General features: G+C 38.2%; 2 protein-coding genes across 5 annotated transcripts in view; both read right to left on the bottom strand.

The window, feature by feature from the left end:
- Positions 1–3,656, bottom strand: part of LOC108384276 (phosphatidylinositol-binding clathrin assembly protein-like) — a 43,569-nt gene extending 39,913 nt beyond the window's left edge. For both annotated transcript variants that reach the window (XM_073227887.1, XM_073227888.1), the window contains exon 1: positions 1,415–3,656. The gene's annotated coding sequence lies outside the window, so the exon portion shown is untranslated. The remainder of the gene's footprint in view (positions 1–1,414) is intronic.
- Positions 3,657–3,783: 127 nt separating this feature from the next.
- The window catches only part of BRCC3 (BRCA1/BRCA2-containing complex subunit 3), a 62,845-nt gene continuing 48,261 nt past the window's right edge, over positions 3,784–18,367 (bottom strand). For all 3 annotated transcript variants that reach the window (XM_073227890.1, XM_073227892.1, XM_073227889.1), the window contains 4 exons: positions 10,300–10,431; positions 9,691–9,734; positions 6,485–6,654; positions 3,784–5,322 (listed from right to left, as the gene is read on the bottom strand). In XM_073227890.1, coding sequence (XP_073083991.1) covers positions 6,503–6,654; positions 9,691–9,734; positions 10,300–10,431 — 328 coding nt within the window. In that variant the 3' untranslated portion in view covers positions 3,784–5,322; positions 6,485–6,502. The remainder of the gene's footprint in view (positions 5,323–6,484; positions 6,655–9,690; positions 9,735–10,299; positions 10,432–18,367) is intronic.

Genomic DNA, 18,367 nt, shown 5'->3' on the forward strand with positions numbered 1-18,367 from the left:
TACTGTCCTGCATCCCTAGTTTCTGGCACCCCACGCATGCACTGTGTCTGTGCTCTGGTCCGGATGACTGGGGCTGGGTGTTTAGCAGTCCTGGGCTCCCTCTCCCTCCCAGCTCCGACTCCTCTCCTCCCGCTGGGAGCAGGGGTGAGGGGCCTCAGGTCCCTCTGGGCCACGGCTTGTATCTTACCCCTTTCACCGGGTGCTGGGTTCTTGCAGGTGTGGATGTTGTCTGGCTGTTGTCCTGTGTCTTCTGGTCTGTCTTTTAGGATTAGTTGTATTTGTTGTATTTTCAAAAATATATATGTTTTTGGGAGGAGATTCCCGCTGTCCTACTCACGCCACCATCTTGGCTCCGCCTTCTTGCTCTTCTATTTTTTGGAATACTTGAAGAAGGATGGGTATTAGCTGTTCTTTAAATGTTTGGTAGAATTCAGCTGTGAAGCCATCTGGCCCTGGGCTTTTGTTTTCAGGCAGTTTTTTTCTCAACACATCCAGTCTCACCATATATTTAGCAGTGTCAGCTATAATCACCAGGGTATGAGGAATGTTCATCAAATAAAACAATACAAATTAGTTTCAAGGACCTGAGTGGTGTGACCATAGTCAGCTGACTCCACTGAAATAGCAACATTGTAAACTGAAAAGGTCTCAAGGGCAGTGAGGCACCACCAATAGCCCAAGAAGTAGGTCAGAAGTCTGATGCAGTCTCTTTTGCCATACACAAATGGGCCAGCTTTTGGCAAGCATTACAGCTTTTAAAAAAAATCAGGAACATAAGAGTTTTTTACCTTGTTAAAGACAGCTGTTTTTAGACTAGCTGACAGACTAAGCATTGTGAATTCACTCCACTGTTTCAAGAAATGTTCCTTGACAAGCAGGCATCTGCATTTTGTTGGATCTTGTCAATTGCTCCAGCTGGCGTACAGCCACAGCAATTGAGACTTTCCAATTGTCAGACACTAAGACATTATTTATACAGTGAAAACTGGACATTAGAGAAAATTTCTAAAACTTTATGGATATGTACAATTTAAACATGTAATGTATTTCAATACCAATTACACATTTTTACAACAATACATACAATTAATTGACCCAAGCCTCACTCACAGAGTTAAATTTTTTTCTCTTCAATGTAAGTTTTGTGCAAATTCTAAGAGATTTTTGTTTTTCTTTTAGCAAAAAAAGACACTGTATCTTATCTCTTTAGCTGGGAACTTAAGGAGTTCAGGGCAGAGAGGAAGTAGTAATGTGCCTGGTTACTTTTCTCCCCTCCAATGGCCATTTAACTCCTAGAGCAGCAGTGTCACTCAGAGAGTGACATTCTCAGTGTTCCATGCCCAAATTAGAGCCTGCATCCCACAAGTGGGAGCTGGATGAGAGAACGGAGCCCCCACCTCTCAACCACACTTACCTGGGACTTAGCCTCAGCAACAGGTAGCAGGGAACAGGTTGAGAAATGCTGAAGTCTTCACTCCTCCTGGGAATAAAGCCTTCGAAACTGGGAGCGGGGGAGTGGGAACCCTGTGTTCTTGGCTGCACCAATCTGGAATGGAGTCTTCTCCTCGCTGAGCTGGGGGAGGGAGGAGCAGATCTAAATTCAAATACTAGAGATTCTTAGCAAATTTTTGTAGATTGTCTTGAATAGATATTTCTTGACTTACTGTTTGTCCTTAGGACCACTTCCAGAGATTTAAATTTTTAAAAATAAATCATTTTCACCAGTTTCACTGGAGAGTGCGTCTGCAGACCTCCTCACAGTCAATGCTACTGGATCCCAAGGAGTCCTTTTATATTCTCTAACCCAGACCACGTAGCCCTGAACACACAGGACAATGGGAAGGCCTTTACTTTTCCTTCTCTTGCTCAACACTTAGGTAAGAGCTGTGCTACCAGTTTATTACTTACACAAAAAGAAGAGAAACCAAAGGTATCAATTCCCTGTGGTCCTTGTCCCACACATCAAAATAGACAAAACCATTTATAGTTTGCATTTATACCCTAAGAAGAGTGAGGAGTTTTCCATCCCCCCAAATAAGGGAATACAACACTACAATTCAATCCAAAGACCCCATTCAAATATTGCAACTGTCTTAACAATTTCATCTCTTTTAGTCTGTGGAAACTCCTTGGCCTTTCCATGCTTTTCATGTCCTTGACAGTTAAACCTCCACCCATCACCCTGCTTTAGTATCCACTGATGACTCTCATCTGAATCAACCACTACAATGATTACCCAAGGGTGACTTTCTAATTTTATCATTCCTTCTACATTTATTGGTTGGCTTTCTACTTAAAGGAAGAGCTTTCTTTCCTCCGCTATGTATTATCAGGGTAGACTCAGCCATTTCTCTCAGGGGGGCCCTGGTTACCTTTAGTGAAGGGTGGTATTTGAGAACCAATATCTGGGTGTTAGATGTGCCCATAATTAGTGGGACATCACTTCTATTCTCTCTTAGTGGACAGAGTGAGGAAATGTATGTATATATGTTGATACACACACTCCTAGATCTATCAGTGTATATATTTTTTTCCTTTGAAAAAAGTTTGTATCAGTATTGCCAATTTCAGTCCAACACCATGAGGTTCATTTTACCCTGCCCCCTTTTCTCATTTCTCTGACACTGAGAAACCTAGCGCCACTTTCCTCAACATATTTGCATATTTGCTCAACTTGTTTAATCTGACTGCTGGCACTAAAGCTGTGAACTCCTTTACCTTCAAGCAATAATCCCAGCCCTGCTTCCTCAGCCACCAGGCCCTTTGACACCTCCATGTACCCATCCTCCCCACACATGCCTATTTTACAAATTACAACTCAGATTATCAGTTTAGAAAAAGAATTTCATATTGCCACACTCTATCAGTGTAAATAATTTAGGTGATGGAGAGAGATGTTAAAGATGTCTTTTGGTTTTTGGTCTGTGCAAATGGATGCTCCATTCACTAAGGTAAGAAACAATGGCAGAGATTATGGTTCAGATTGAAAACCAGGAGTTTAGATTTGGATGTATTAAGTTTAATGTGCTGTAAAGACAGCCAAGTGGAAATGGAAATGTGTAGTAGGCACATAGCAATTTAGGTAGGTCTAGAGTTCAGATGGAAACAGAGATTTATCTGTCAACTAAGTATAAGGGAAGATAGAGAAGCCTATGAATGAATTTGAGAAGAAAAACCAGAAAAGAACAGAATAGCAGAAGCCAAGAGAGGTAGATTTCAAAGACTGGCCAGTTGTGTCAAAGAAGACTGAGATGTTTGTGAAGGACGGGAAAAGCATCTACTGACTTTCACTGTGGTTGAGGGGCACTGTGATTTGGGCAGGAGTGGTTTGAATGGAGTGATGTGGGCAGAAGTCAGAATGCAATGAGTTGAATGAATAGGAGATGAGAAAACAGAGAAAGCAAATGTATAGGATTCCCACTGCTGTTGGCTGTGACTGAAAATAGAGACTCTGCTGACCAGAAGAGGATACAGGGTTGTAGGCTGAATGTAACATTTTGTGTTAAGGTAAGCTGGATTGGTACAAGTAGGAAAGTCATGATACATCTTGTTCAAATCACTGCTTCTTGTGATGCTTAAACTTAACTTTTAAAGACTAAACACTGAGCTAAAAGGAACACTCATAGTCATCTACTCTAACCTTACAAATAAAAAAAAATGAAGCCCAGAAAGGGAAAAGGATGTGTGCTCAAGGTTGCCTGTAAAAATATTCAAATCATTTTATTCCAATCAGATTTTCTTTGAAACACTCTTATCTCATAAATTAAGGATAATACCTCCTAGTTCCTTATTTAACACTTGTAACTTTTTATTTTGCAATAATTATGGATTTACAGGAAGTTGCAAAAATAGTACAGTGAGTCCCACGTACCCTTCACCCAGTTTCTTCTAGTGGTAAACTCTTAGAAACTGTGGCACAACTTCAAAACCAACATATTGACAATGGTACAATACTGTTAACTAGACTACAGACCTTGTATTTAGTTTCACCAGATTTTACATGCATTCATTTGTGGATGTAGGTCTATATAGTTTTAGCACAGATATAGATTCATGTAATCAACACCACAATCAAGATACAGAACCATTCTATTAGCACAAAGGAACTCCTTATGTTATCCCTTTATAGTCACATATATTCCCATATCCCCTCCACTCCTTATACCTGGCAATCTTTAATCTGTTCTTCATTTCTATGATTTGTCATTTGAAGAATGTTATATTAATGTAATCATACAGTATGACCTTTTGAGACTGGCTTTTTTAACTCATCATAATACCCTTGAGGTCCATCCAAGTTCTGTGTATCAATAGTCTGTTCCTTTTTCACTGCAGAGTAGTACTCCATGGTAGGGATGGTTGGTTTAACCACTCACTCAATTGCAGGACATCTGGGTTGTTTCCAGTTTCTGGCTATTACAAACAACCTGCTAAGAGCATTTGTATACAAGTTTTTGTGCCAACAAAGGTTTTCATTTCTCTGGGATAAATGTTCAGGGGTGCAACTGCTGGGTCATATTACATATGTATGCATAGATTTATTAGAAATTTCCAAACTCTTTTCCAGAGTAGCTATACCATTTTACATTTGTCAGAATGTATGAGGTCCAGTTTGTATGCTCAACAGCATCTGGTGTTTTCACTATTTTTTCTTCAGCCATTCCGATAAGTATGTTGTCATAATTCACTGTGGTTTTAACTTGCACTCCCTGATGACTGAAGAAGTTCAACATCTTTTCAAGTGCTTGCCATCCATATATCCTCTTTAATGAAATGGCTGTTCATGTCTTTTGCTCATTTTTTAATTGGACTGTTTTTGTTGTTGATTTTATATAGTCTAGACTGCTCACATACATGGTTTGCAAATTATTCCTCTTAATAATTTCCCTATCTTAAATTTTTTGCAGAGCAAGAGTTTTTCATTTTGATGAAGTCCAGTATATCAACTTTTTCCTTTTAGGACTGTACTTTTGGGGTAAAGGCCAAGAACTTGTTGCCTAGTCCAAGATCCTAATTTTTTCCCTAAAAGTTTAATAGTTTTAAATCTTACATCTAAGTCCATGATCCTTTTTGAGTTAGTTTTTAGTAAGATGTGCAGTTTAGGTCAAAGTTCACTTTTTGCCCATGGGTGTCCAATTGCAGCATCATTAGTTGAAAATGACTTGCTTTTGTACCTCTGTCAAAATCAGTTGGTCATATACTGTCTTGATTACTGTAGCTTTATGGTAAGTCTTGAAGTCAGATAATGTGAGTCTTCCAACTTCTTCTTCTTTAAAACTGATTTAGCTTAATGATTTTTACACCTGGATATTTTCATCTTTCCTATAGGGAAAGAAAAAAATAGAGAACTGTGGCTGTGGGAAATTAGGGAAAATACAGCATTTACATTCTGTATGGCCTAAGGTGGTGGTTTTTCAAATTTTAGTATGCCTTAAAGTCAGCTGGGAAGTTCATGAAGATTTCTGGGTTCCACCCCCAAAGATGAAGTTTGACCTCCAAGTGATTCTGCTGCAGGTAGTTCTGGGCTACACTTTGAAATTTGAAAAAAAAAATTTATGGAGAAACAAGAAGATAAAAGAAAAACCAACCCTTTGTCACTGCTGCTGGGATTGGGGCTCTCTTTGTTTTCTTTCTTTCCACCTCCTCCAATTCCTACTTTAATTTCCATATACAATAGGCTTGACTTTTTTCTGAAGATTAACTTATCATTTGTGGTTACACTTGTTAAGAATAATACAACAGAACTTGCTAAAGCTGGATTTTTGTTACATCCTAAATCATAAATGTTTCTGGAAAAGCACATTTATATTGTAATGGAAGTTCTAGGTAAACAGGATCTGCTCAACAGAGATTTGCTTCAGAGTCAAATTTGCTAGAACTTATCTATTTAGTTAGAAAGGGCACCCACACAGATTCAGCTTTTGACAGGTAATCTCAAAATACCTATCTTGGAGATCAAGAAGGAAAATATAAGACATGCCTCAATGAGGGCAAACGGTAGAGGTGAGGTGCTGATGGTCTTTACTTCCTTCCTCACTAACCCATGTGTACTTACTTGCTTTTTAAACATAAGCATCATAACTACAAAACTGAAACATGAAATATTCTTCTTCCTTTAGCTTATTCTACAGAGTAAATGTATCTGAAAATGAAAATAAAGTCTTCCAAGGTAAACAAAGGGAGAGAAAAACATTAAAAATATACTCCCTGGACATTACAGGGTATCCTCGCCAATGAACCTTCCACAGCCTTTTTAAAAGACTTTCATACTCTACTTAATTACCTTGCAAATGTTCTTTGTAGGCCAGTTATAGGTAGGAGGTTCATTAAGCCTTAATGAAACTTTTATGAAGACATTATATATCTATTGCATGCATAAAATTCATCCACTGGGATTTAAGATCTGCTCCATTGTCTGCCTACATGAGATTTGTGAATTTTGAGACCATGTTTAATAACACAAATTGAAAAAATTTTTTTTTACCTCATTTTCTCTCCTGCTTTATTCTAGAGAAGAAAGTTCTTGCATTAGCTCTTCCTTTTCTTGTTGCAACTCCTGCAAATGCTGTTGGTTTTGCTCCAGTCTGTCCTCCAACCACTGTAGGAGAGGCCCACTGACTGCAGACATCTGACTGCACAGATTCTTGGTAAACACTTTAATAGGAAAAACACAGATGAAATAACCCTCCACCACCAGTAGCCTCCCAACCGTGAGCACAGAAAGAAGTGGTCGGAGGAGGAAGTAGAAAACATGCAATAAGTAGGACTGGCGGATGATTTTGGATGGCCAGCCAGGGTAAAGACAGAGACACTGAGCTGAGAAGATACCTATTTGGAGACCATCCTGAACATCCTTGGATCCATAAGCCAGAAGGAAGTCTGGCTTATCACTATGCAGATGACAGAAGGATGACCAGTTCTTTTTTCACTTAGGCAGAAGGGCTTACGAGCCCCAGCAGGGCTCCTTTTCCAGCCCTCAGACTTTCCCACAGTATGAATGAACATGACCTCCTAGAAAGCTAGAACTCTGCCTTCTGCAACTTAGTTTTCCAGAAGTCCAGTAGGAAAATTGTTTATTAGTTGTTACATAGCAAATAAATAAATACATTAATTCAACTCACCTGAAAGTTCCTCTTTTAAAATGAGGAAAAACCAGAGATATGAAGAATAAGGGAGTTATCATCTTTCATGCTTTACTATGAATGTTTGGCTTCGTGGTGAGATGAACAATCTATGGCACTCTTTTTAAAACAAATTTTGCCTCATAATATGTGAATTACTGAAAATGACCGCTGTAAATACTGGGGGGGGGTATATCTTCCAAGATATTATTAATACATATGTGTGTATGTGCATCCATGTATCTGTATACTTTTGAATAAAAACTGCAATTTTCAATGTTATTTTTTCCCCCACATAACATCTTTCTGTGTCAATAAAGATCTAGTTTGGATATGCCAACTTACTAAGTCTTCTATTGATGGACAGTTCAGTGGCATCCAGTTCTTTGCTATTATAAAGACTGTGATTAATATTATGTTTATTTTTGCACACTTGCCCTACAAATTTTTGAAAGACACATTTTTATAGGCAGAACTGCTAGATTCAAGTCCGTATATATTTTAAAACTGATTATCCAGTATTTTACAAATTGTACCAAATTATACCTCCAGGAACAGTATATGGGAGTGTTCACTTCCCCCACAGCCTCACCTGATTCTCTCTCAGTTTAATCTTTGCCAAAAGAAAGGTGAAAAACCAACAACTTTATCTTAATTCATACTTCTTTTAAAGATTACTGTAACAGTTTGACTTTTCTACAGGCATCTTTATGAAAGTCTTTAATTCTTATTTAGTCTATTCTTTTGTGAGTTCAGGGATTCAGATTATACTTAGGCTACCACCTCCTAGAGTTTGAAAACTATCCTCTTCTATTTTCCTCCTGTATTTGTTTAATTTCGAAAATGAGCTTTATAGGGGTATAATTTTAGACAATAAAATGATCCCATTTTAGGCATATAGTTCAATGAGTTTGGATGAATGTATACCCCTTTACCCACTGCTAGTCAAGACAGAGACCATTTCCATCAGCCCAGAGGTCTCTCTGAGTTCCTTTTGCAGTCAGTGGCCCCAGGTGGCTGCTGATCTCCTTGCTGTCACCATGGAATAGTTTGTCTATTCTGGAATTCTATATAAGTGGAATGATAGAGTGTGTACATTTTGTGGGATGCTTCTTTTGCTTGGCATAATGCTCTTGAGATTAATCCAGGTTGTTCATTTATTGTATTTTGTTCTTATTGTTGTCCAGGTTTCCCAACACCATGTGTAAAAGACAGTCATTTCCCCATTGTACATTCTTGACTTTGTCAATATGTTAACTGACCATATTTGTGTGGGTTTATTTCTGGGTTCTCTACTCTGTTTCACTGATATATGGGTCTGTTCTTGTGCCAGTACCATACTGTTTTAATCACTCTAGCTTTGCAGTATAGCTTGAAATCAGGGAGCATGATAGCTCCAGCTTTGCTCCTCTTTCTCAAGACTGCTATGTCTATTTGGGGTCTTTTGTGTTTCCACATGAATTTTAGGATTATTTGCTCTTCACTGAAAAATGCTATTGGTATTCAAATGGGGATCCCATTGAATCTGTAAATTGCTTTGGGCAGCATGGCCATATAATGGTTATTTTTAAATGATTGCCTCCTAATCCTTTCATCTTTGAAGGTTAACACTGTCTCTTTTGTTCAGTACTGAACCCCAGTGCCTAGAACAGTGAGTACCTGCTGAGAGTAGGCACACAGATGTTTCTTGAATGAATAAACTAACAAACAAATGAACTGTCCCAACACTATATGGTGACTAATCCATCTTTTTTCATTGATTTGAAGTAACATCTTTCTTAAATATAAATTCTTATATATACATGGGCCTATTTCTGGGCCCTACTCAGTTCTACTGATTTATTTGTCCATTTCCGAGTTATTACCATTACTGTAGCTTTGCTTTAGATCATGGCTGAAACTTTTAACTCTTTGTCATGTTTTACCTCCAGATAGAAATGATAGGACAGACAGACCAAGCCATCTCTCACCTTTTCCTCTCAAAGTAAGTGCCTGTAACACTTGAAAGCAATTACTTTGAGAGGAAAAGGTGAGAGATGGCTTGGTCTGTCTGTCCTATCATTTCATGCCCTCCCTTTTATCTGTCCATGTATATGTCTATCTATCTGTCTGTTTCTCCATCTCTTTCAGCTCTCACAACCACAGTCTGGTAGTAGTATGCTAGAGCTGGTTTAGACCAGCTCATAAGAGCCAACTGTTGAAATTTCAGAAACTTTATAAGCTGGTTGAGGCAGTTAGTTTGAAATCAGCAATGATAGAGGTACCACACTACTGAAACTGGAAAACACAACACAGGAGGGCCTTCCCTCCTTTCTGATAACTGGTTGTTGAACATGCACCCTATTGAGGACGTCTACCATGAAACTTGTTCCTGTCCTTCCTCCAGTCTTACTCTAAGTAGCATTATAGTAAAGGGTTCACAGGGTTCAGTAGAAAGATTGGTAAAGCTCTAGGGAAAAGAAACTCAAGGATAACTTGTACTAATCACTTCAAGCACTTAAACTATGTTTGCTTCTGTTCACTATTTCAGGAATCAGTACCTATATTCAAGAAAAAAAAACCTACTTACCTGAGCCATTATGGATCTTGGTTACTGAGTCCAGATGTGTAAGGCTAAAGGGATAAAATAGTTTAGCTTAGTAGCAAATTAGCAGTGAAGGGGAAACAAAATGGTCATGGACTAAATAACAACATGATAAACTATACCAGATCTTTGCCAACTAGATCACATTAATATGTATAATTCTAATACCTATTATTGTTAAATGTTTCATGATTTAGGGGATATGATTTTATTCAGAACTTTGAGATAAGCAAAGAGGTAATTCTGAAATTACTGTCTCTCATTAAAGTTGTCACAAGTACACAATTACTGCTAAAGACATAGTGCTTGGGAACAGGACTACTAAGATGTTATAGCTTTTTTTTTAATAACCAAAAAAAGCATCTTTGCCCTTGAAGAATCCAAAGTACAGCAGGAGAGAAACAAACATTAGAGAGATTGTTATCATATAGTATGAGACACATTATGACTAGAGGTTGTCAAAGCTTTCTCACAAAGAAGTGAAAGGAAAGGAGGCTAAAGAGTTGAGCTGCTAAAGGTGAGGACAGAAGAGGAGAAGAGAAGATGCACTAGGCCCTGAGAAGTGAAGAGGAGTGGAGCCAAGAGGGTCCCTACCTATGGATCCTCCTGTATGCATCCTGCTCCTCTTGGCACAGGATCTTGGGCAGCTCTACTGCTGACTCAAGGCACACTTTCCCAATGCTTATGTGAGGGACAATGTGGATTGGGATTTCAATTCTCTCATACCTGCAAGACAACCAGTTTGGGTCGGTTCTTTGTTTCCAGCTTTATCGAAGTGTAATTGACAAAATAGGAATTATATATATTTAAAGTGTACAAATTGATATTTTGATATATACACACACATCATGAAATGATCACACTCAAGTTAATTAACATATCCATCACCTCACATGATTACCATTTATTTCTTGCCGTAAGAACACATAAGACCTATGTTCTTAGCAAATTTCAAGTATATAATACTGCATTGTTAACTATAGTCACAATGTTGTACGTTACATCTCCAGAACTCAGTCATCTTCAAACTTTGTACACTTTCACCGACATATCTGCATTTTCTCTTCCACCACCCCTGCCACAGCAACCACTATACTCCTCTCTGCTCCTATGAATTTGATTATTTTTAGATTCCACATATAAGAGTATGCAGTATTTGCCCTTCTCTGTCTGCCTTATTTCACTTAGCATAATGGTCCCATGTTCTTGCAAATGGTGTATATATATATATATATATATATATATATATATATATATATATATACATATATATATAAATAATACATATACACACACAGCACATTTTCTTTATCCATTCATCCATTAATAGACATCTAGGTTGTTTTCATATCTTGGCTATTAGGCAAAATGCTGCAATGAACATGGGAGAGCAGATATCACTTTGGGATCAAGATTTCACTTCTTTGGATATATACAAGAACTATATATAAGAAGTGGGTCAGTTTTTAATGCTGAGTTGTCATAATCAGAAGTTTTCTGCAGTTTTAATAGAAATTTAGGGATACAGCATGCTTAACAGATTAAACATTTCCATAATTCATTTAGTAGCCCAACAAACTGAGTTCATCTTGGGAGCAAATTGGAAGCACCCTGGCAGAGACAATATTCTCTAGTTTCATAGAAAATCTGAGGCCAATTCTGCAAACTTAACAGAAGCCTGTCCAGACAAGGGAAACATGCTCCCCAGATAAAAGCAGAGATCAATGGAAATACATAGCCTTAACCATTTATATTAATAAAAATAAAAGACCAAAAATACATTAATTAACTTCAAACTCCAAATACTAAGATAAAGAACAACAAAATAACCAAAATAAAACATAAGGAAAGAAAGAAAGAAGTAAAATTAATGAGGTCAGGAATAGAAAAAAACTCAAATTAATCAAAATGATTAATTGGGGAGAAAGTAATAAAATAGACACACCACTAGCTAACATAATTGGGGTGGGGAGAGAAAGCACAAATATACAAAATATGACAAGGAGGAGACAGATAACTATTGAAATAGACCAGATTTAGAAAACTGTAAGAGGGAAAGATGGTGGCATGAGATTGCATATAATATGAAAATATAATTAATACAACAAATTCTGAAAGAGCAACAGGAAAGAGGACTGTGCTAGACTGCATTCACCTGGAGAAAAGATCAGACCTCATGGAACAGAGTAATGTACCAAACCTGTGGCCCAGCGGGACCCAAGCTCTTCCCCCACCTCAGCTCACCAGTGGGAGGAAGAGAAATGGAGCAGGGAGGGAGTGGAGGCCTGGGACTCATGAATATGTAACTCTGCAGATCTGCTCTGGGAGCACTAACCTACATTTCATGGTGCTTGCATGGTACTCTCATGATTAGTGGGTTGGAAAGCTAAGAAAGGCAGAATTCTTGGACAGACTGAGATTCCAGCTGCTTGAGGAAAGCAGGGTTCCATATCCTACTGCTCTGGGACAAAAGAAAGGCGGGCAGTCTGAGAGACTTCCTAACAGGGAAGCCCTTAGCAAGAGGGCTGCTAAAGGGGCAAGGATTGCACAGAGCTTACTGCTTAGGAGAAAGGACAGGTAGACAAAATTGTCTGGGTGCACTCTGCCCAGCAGGTTCAGACCTTTCATGATTTCCAGGTGCTCCAGCTCCCTGGCTGGCTACACAGCTCCAAGGACTCCCTCCATGATATGCAGCCTACTGCACCTTTCTCCCGGCCAGCCCCACCTGGCTCACAAACCAGCAAACCCTACCCTGGCGTTAGGCCAGCCAGAGGGAAGATCTGTCCACAGCAACTACAAACGCAAAGCATAGAGGCTTATACCTGTATGCTCAGACCACTGGTTCAGGCAGTGGAGACAGGCATAGTGGCTGGGAAGCAGGAAACAGCTCTTTCCTCCCCCCAGGCACCAATACCACTCCCCTGTGACCCCCGACATTGCTTCAGGGGCTGAGCAGCTCCAGAGAGTAGAGATTCTGGGCACTGGAGGGTGCCATATACAAATATGAAATGCCAAAGGAACCTGGTTCAAAGTAAAATTATGAATATAATACCTGAGAGAGATTTCAAAGAAATCGACCTCATGAATCTTACTGAAAGGGATTTCAAAATAAAAATCATTAACATGGTCATGGAGGTATGGAAAGATATTCAAGAACTCAGGAATGAATTCTGGTCAGAGATCCAGTCATTGAAGAGTATGTATTAAAAGCAGATTAGATGTGGTGGTGGAGATGATAAATGAAATAGAAACTAGAGAACAGGAATACAAAGAAGCTAAGGCACAGAGAGAAAAAAGAATCTCTAAGAATGAAAGAATATTGAGAGAACTGTGTGACCAATCCAAACGGAACAATATTCACATTACTGGGGTACCAGAAGAAGAAGAGAGAGAAAAAGGGATAGAAAGTGTCTTTGAGGAGGTAGTTGCTGAAAACTTCCCCAATCTGGGGAAGGAGATAGTCTCTCAGGTGATGGAGGTGCACAGATCTCCCAACACAAGAGACCCAAGGAAGACAACACTGACATATAGTAATTAAAATGGCAAAGATCAAGGATAAGGACAGACTATTAAAAGCAGCCAGAGAGAGAAATAAGATCACATACAAAGGAAAGCCCATCAGGCTATCATCACACTTCATAGCAGAAACCTTACAGGCCAGAAGGGAGTGGCATGATGTATTTAATGCCATGAAGCAGAAGGACCTCGAACCAAGATTATATTATCCGGCAAGATTATCATTTACACTTGAAGGAGGGATTAAACAATTTCCAGATGACCAAAGGCTGAGAGAATTTACTGCCCACAAAGCAACTCTACAGTGTATTTTGAAGGGACTGCTAAAGATGAAAGTGTGCCTAAGGTTTAATACCTGTCACCAGAGTTAATAAAACCACAGTAAAGAAAGTAGAAAAGTTAATTACTAAGCAAATGCAAAATTAAATGAACTATGCCGAAAGTCAATCAAGAGATAGAGAAAGAGTACAGAATATGATACCTAATATATAAAGAATGGAGGAGGAAGAAAAAGGAGGAGAAAAAGAAGAGAACCTTTAGATTGTGTTTGTAATAGCATATTAAGTGAGATAAGTTAGACTCTTAGATAGTAAGGAAGTTAACCTTGAACGTTTGGTAACCACAAATCTAAACTTTGCGATGGCAATAAGTATGTACCTATTGATAATCACCCTAAATGTAAATGGCTGAATGCATCAATCAAAACACGCATATCAATAGAGTCACTGAATGGATAAAAAAAACAAGACCCATCTATAACCTGCCTACAAGAGACTCACTTTAAACCCAAAGACATACATAGACAAAAAGTGAAGGGATGGAAAAAGATATTTCATGCAACTAATAGGGAGAAAAAAGCAGGAGTTGCAGTACCTGTATCAGACAAAATAGACTTCAAAACAAAGAAAGTCACAAGAGACAAAGAAGGACATTACGTAATGATAAAAGGGTCAATCCAACAAGAAGATAGAACCATTATAAATATCTATGTGCCCAACACAGGAGCACCTACATATGTGAAGCAAATACTAACAGAATTAAAAGGGGACACAGAATGCAATGCATTCATTATAGGAGACTTCAACACTCCACTCACTCTGAAGGACAGATCAACCAGACAGAAAATCAGTAAGGACACAGAGGCACTGAACAACATATTAGAACAGATGGACCTAACAGACATCTACAGAATTCTACACCCCAAAGCAGCAGAATACACATTCTTCTCAAGTACACATAGAACATTTTCAAGAATAGATCACATACTAGGCCACAAAAAGAGCCTGGGTAAATTCAAAAAGACTGAAATGGTACCAACCAGTTTCTCAGAACACAAAGGTATGAAACTAGAAATAAATTACGTAAAGAAAATGAAAAATCCCACAAAAACACGGAGGCTTCATAACATGCTCCTAAATAACCAATGGATCAATTACCAAATAAAAACTGAGATCAAGCAATATATGGAGACAGATGACAGCAATAATTCAACACCGCAAAAATCTGTGGGATGCAGTGAAGGTCGTGCTAAGAGGAAAGTATATTGCAATACCGGCCTACCTCAGGAAAGAAGAACATTCCCATATGAGCAGTCTAAACTCACAATTCATGAAACTAGAAAAAGAACAAATGACGCCCAAAGTCAGTAGGAGGACAGATATAATAAAGATCAGAGCAGAAATAAATGAAATCAAGAAAAATAAAACAATAGAAAGAATCAATGAAAGCAAGAGTTGGTACTTTGAGAAAATAAACAAAAAAGATAAACCCCTAGCCAGACATATCAAGGAAAAAAGAGAGTCTACTCACATAAACAGAATCAGACATGAGAAAGGAAAAATCACTACAGACACCACAAAAATACAAAGAATTATTAGAGAATACTATGAAAAATTACATGCAACCTGGATAACCTAGAAGAAATGGAGAACTTTCCAGGAAAACACAACTTTTCAAGGCTGACCCAAAAAGAAAAAGAAAATCTGAACAGACCAATTACCAGCAATGAAATTGAACTGGTAATCAAAAACGTACCTAAGATCAAAATCTCTGGGCCAGATGGCTTCACTGCTGAACTTCATCCAACATTTAGTGAAGATATAATACCCATCCTCTTTAAGTTTTCCAAAGAGTAGAAGAAGAGGGAATACTTCCAAACTCATTCTATGAGGCCAGCATCACTCTAATACCAAAACCAGGCAAAGACACCACAAAAAAAGAAAATTACAGACCAATAGCCCTGATGAACATGGATGTAAAAATATTCAATAACATATTAGCAAACAGAATTCAAAAATACATAAAAAATCATCCATCATGATCAAGAACGATTTATTCTAGGGATGCAAGGATGGTACAACATTCAAAAATCCAGCAACATCATCCACTGCATCAACAAAAAGAAAGAAAAAAACCACATGATCATCTCCATAGATGCTGAAAAAGCATTTGATAAAATTCAACATCCATTCATGATAAAAACTCTCAACAAAATGGGTATAGAGGGCAAGTACCTCAACATAATAAAGGCCATATATGATAAACCCACAGCCAACATCATACTGAACAGCGAGAAGCTGAAAGCTTTTCCTCTGAGATCGGGAACAAGACAGGGATGCCAACTATCCCCACTGTTATTCAACATAGTACTAGAGGTCCTAGCCACGGCAATCAGACAAAACAAAGAAATACAAGGAATCCAGAATGGTAAAGAAGAAGTTAAACTGTCACTATTTGCAGATGGCATGATACTGTACATAAAAAACCCTAAAGACTCCACTCTGAAACTACCAGAGCTAATATCGGAATTCAGCAAAGTTGCAGGATACATAATTAACACACAGAAATCTGTAGCTTTCCTATACACTAACAATAACTAATAGAAAGAGAAATCAGGAAGACAATTCCATTCACAATAGCATCAAAAAGAATAAAATACCTAGGAATAAACCTAACCAAGGAAGTGAAAGACCTATACCCTGACAACTATAAGACACTCTTAAGAGAAATTAAAGAGGTCACTAACAAATGGAAACTCATCCCATGATCCTGGCTAGGAAGAATTAATATCGTCAAAATGGCCATCCTGCCCAAAGCAATATACAGATTCGATGCAATCCCTATCAAACTACCAACAGCATTGTTCAAAAAACTGGAACAAATAGTTCAAAAATTCATATGGAAACACCAAAGACCCCGAATAGCTATAGCAATTCTGAGAAGGAAGAATAAAGTGGGGGAGGGGGGGATCTCACTCCCCAACGTCAAGCTCTACTACAAAGCCACAGTAATCAAGACAATTTGGTACTGGCACAAGAACAGAGCCACAGACCAGTGGAACAGAATAGAGACTCCAAACATTAACTCAAACATATATGGTCAACTAATATTCTATAAAGGGGCCATGGACATACAATGGGGAAATGACAGTCTCTTCAACAGATGGTGCTGGCAAAACTGAAAAGCTACATGTAAGAGAATGAAACTGGATCACTTCTAACCCCATACACAAAAGTAAATTTGAAATGGATCAAAGACTTGAATGTAAGTCATGAAACCATAAAACTCCTAGAAAAAAACATAGGCAAAAATCTCTTAGACATAAACATGAGTGACCTCTTCTTGAACATATCTCCCCGGGCAAGGGAAACAAATGCAAAAATGAACAAATGGGACTATATCAAGCTGAAAAGCTTCTGTACAGCAAAGGACACCATCAATAGAACAAAAAGGTATCCTACAGTATGGAACAATATATTCGTAAATGACAGATGCGATAAAGGGTTGACATCCAAAATATATAAAGAGCTCACACACCTCAACAAACAAAAAGCAAATAATCCAATTAAAAAATGGGCAGAGGAGCTGAATAGACAATTCTCTAAAGAAATATTTCAGATGGCCAACAGACACATGAAAAGATGCTCCACATAGCTTGTCATCAGAGAAATGCAAATTAAAACCACAATGAGATATCTTACACCAGTGAGAATGGCTACCATCCAAAAGACAAACAATAAGTGTTGGCGAGGTTGTGGAGAAAGGGAAACCCTCCTACACTGCTGGTGGGAATGTAAATTAATTCAACCATTGTGGAAAGCAGTATGGAGGTTCATCAAAATGCTCAAAATAGAAATACCATTTGACCCAGGAATTCCACTTCTAGGAATTTATCCCAAGAATGCAGCACTCCAGTTTGAAAAAGACAAAGGCACCCCTGTTTATCGCTGCACTATTTACAGTAGCCAACAAATGGAAGCAACCTAAATGTCCATCAGTAGATGAATGGATAAAGAAGATGTGGTACATATACACAATGGAATATTACTCAGCCATAAGAAAAAAACAAATCCTACCATTCGCAACAACATGGATGGAGCTAGAGTGTATTACGCTCAGTGAAATAAGCCAGGCGGAGAAAGACAAGTACCAAATGATTTCACTCATATGTGGAGTATAAGAACAAAAGAAAACTGAAGGAACAAAACAGCAGCAGAAGCACAGAACCCAAGAATGGACTAATAGTTAGCAAAGGGAAAGGGACTGGGGAGGACGGGTGGGAAGGGAGGGATAAGGGCGGGAAAAAAAGAAAGGTGGCATTACGATTAGCAAGTATAGTGTTGGGGGGGCATGGGGAGGGCTGTGCAACACAGAGAAGACAAGTAGTGATTTTACTGCATCTTACTATGTGGGGATGTGGGGGGTACTTGGTGAAGGGGGGAGCCTAGTAAACATAATGTCCTTCATGTAATTGTAGGTTAATGATACCAAAATAAAATTTAAAAAAATAAATAAATAAAATAAAACACTGGTGATCTGGAAATGTCAAAATAAAAAACAAAAAAAACAAATGCTAAAGAATCTACTCCAAAACTACTAGATCTAATATCTGAATTCACCAAAGTTGCAGGATACAAAATTAATACACAGAAGTCTGTGGCATTCCTATACACTAATAATAAACTAGCAGAGAGAGAAATCAGGTAAACAATTCCATTCACAGTTGTATCAAAAAGAATAAAATACCTAGGAATAAATGTAACCAAGAAGTGAAAGACCTATACTCTGAAAACTATAAGACACTCATGAGAGAAATTAAAGAAGATACCAATAAATGGAAACACATCCTGTGCTCAAGTATAGGAAG

Source organism: Manis javanica, chromosome X (assembly GCF_040802235.1).
Source record: "Manis javanica isolate MJ-LG chromosome X, MJ_LKY, whole genome shotgun sequence".
In the NCBI taxonomy this organism is placed as follows: Eukaryota; Metazoa; Chordata; class Mammalia; order Pholidota; family Manidae; genus Manis; species Manis javanica.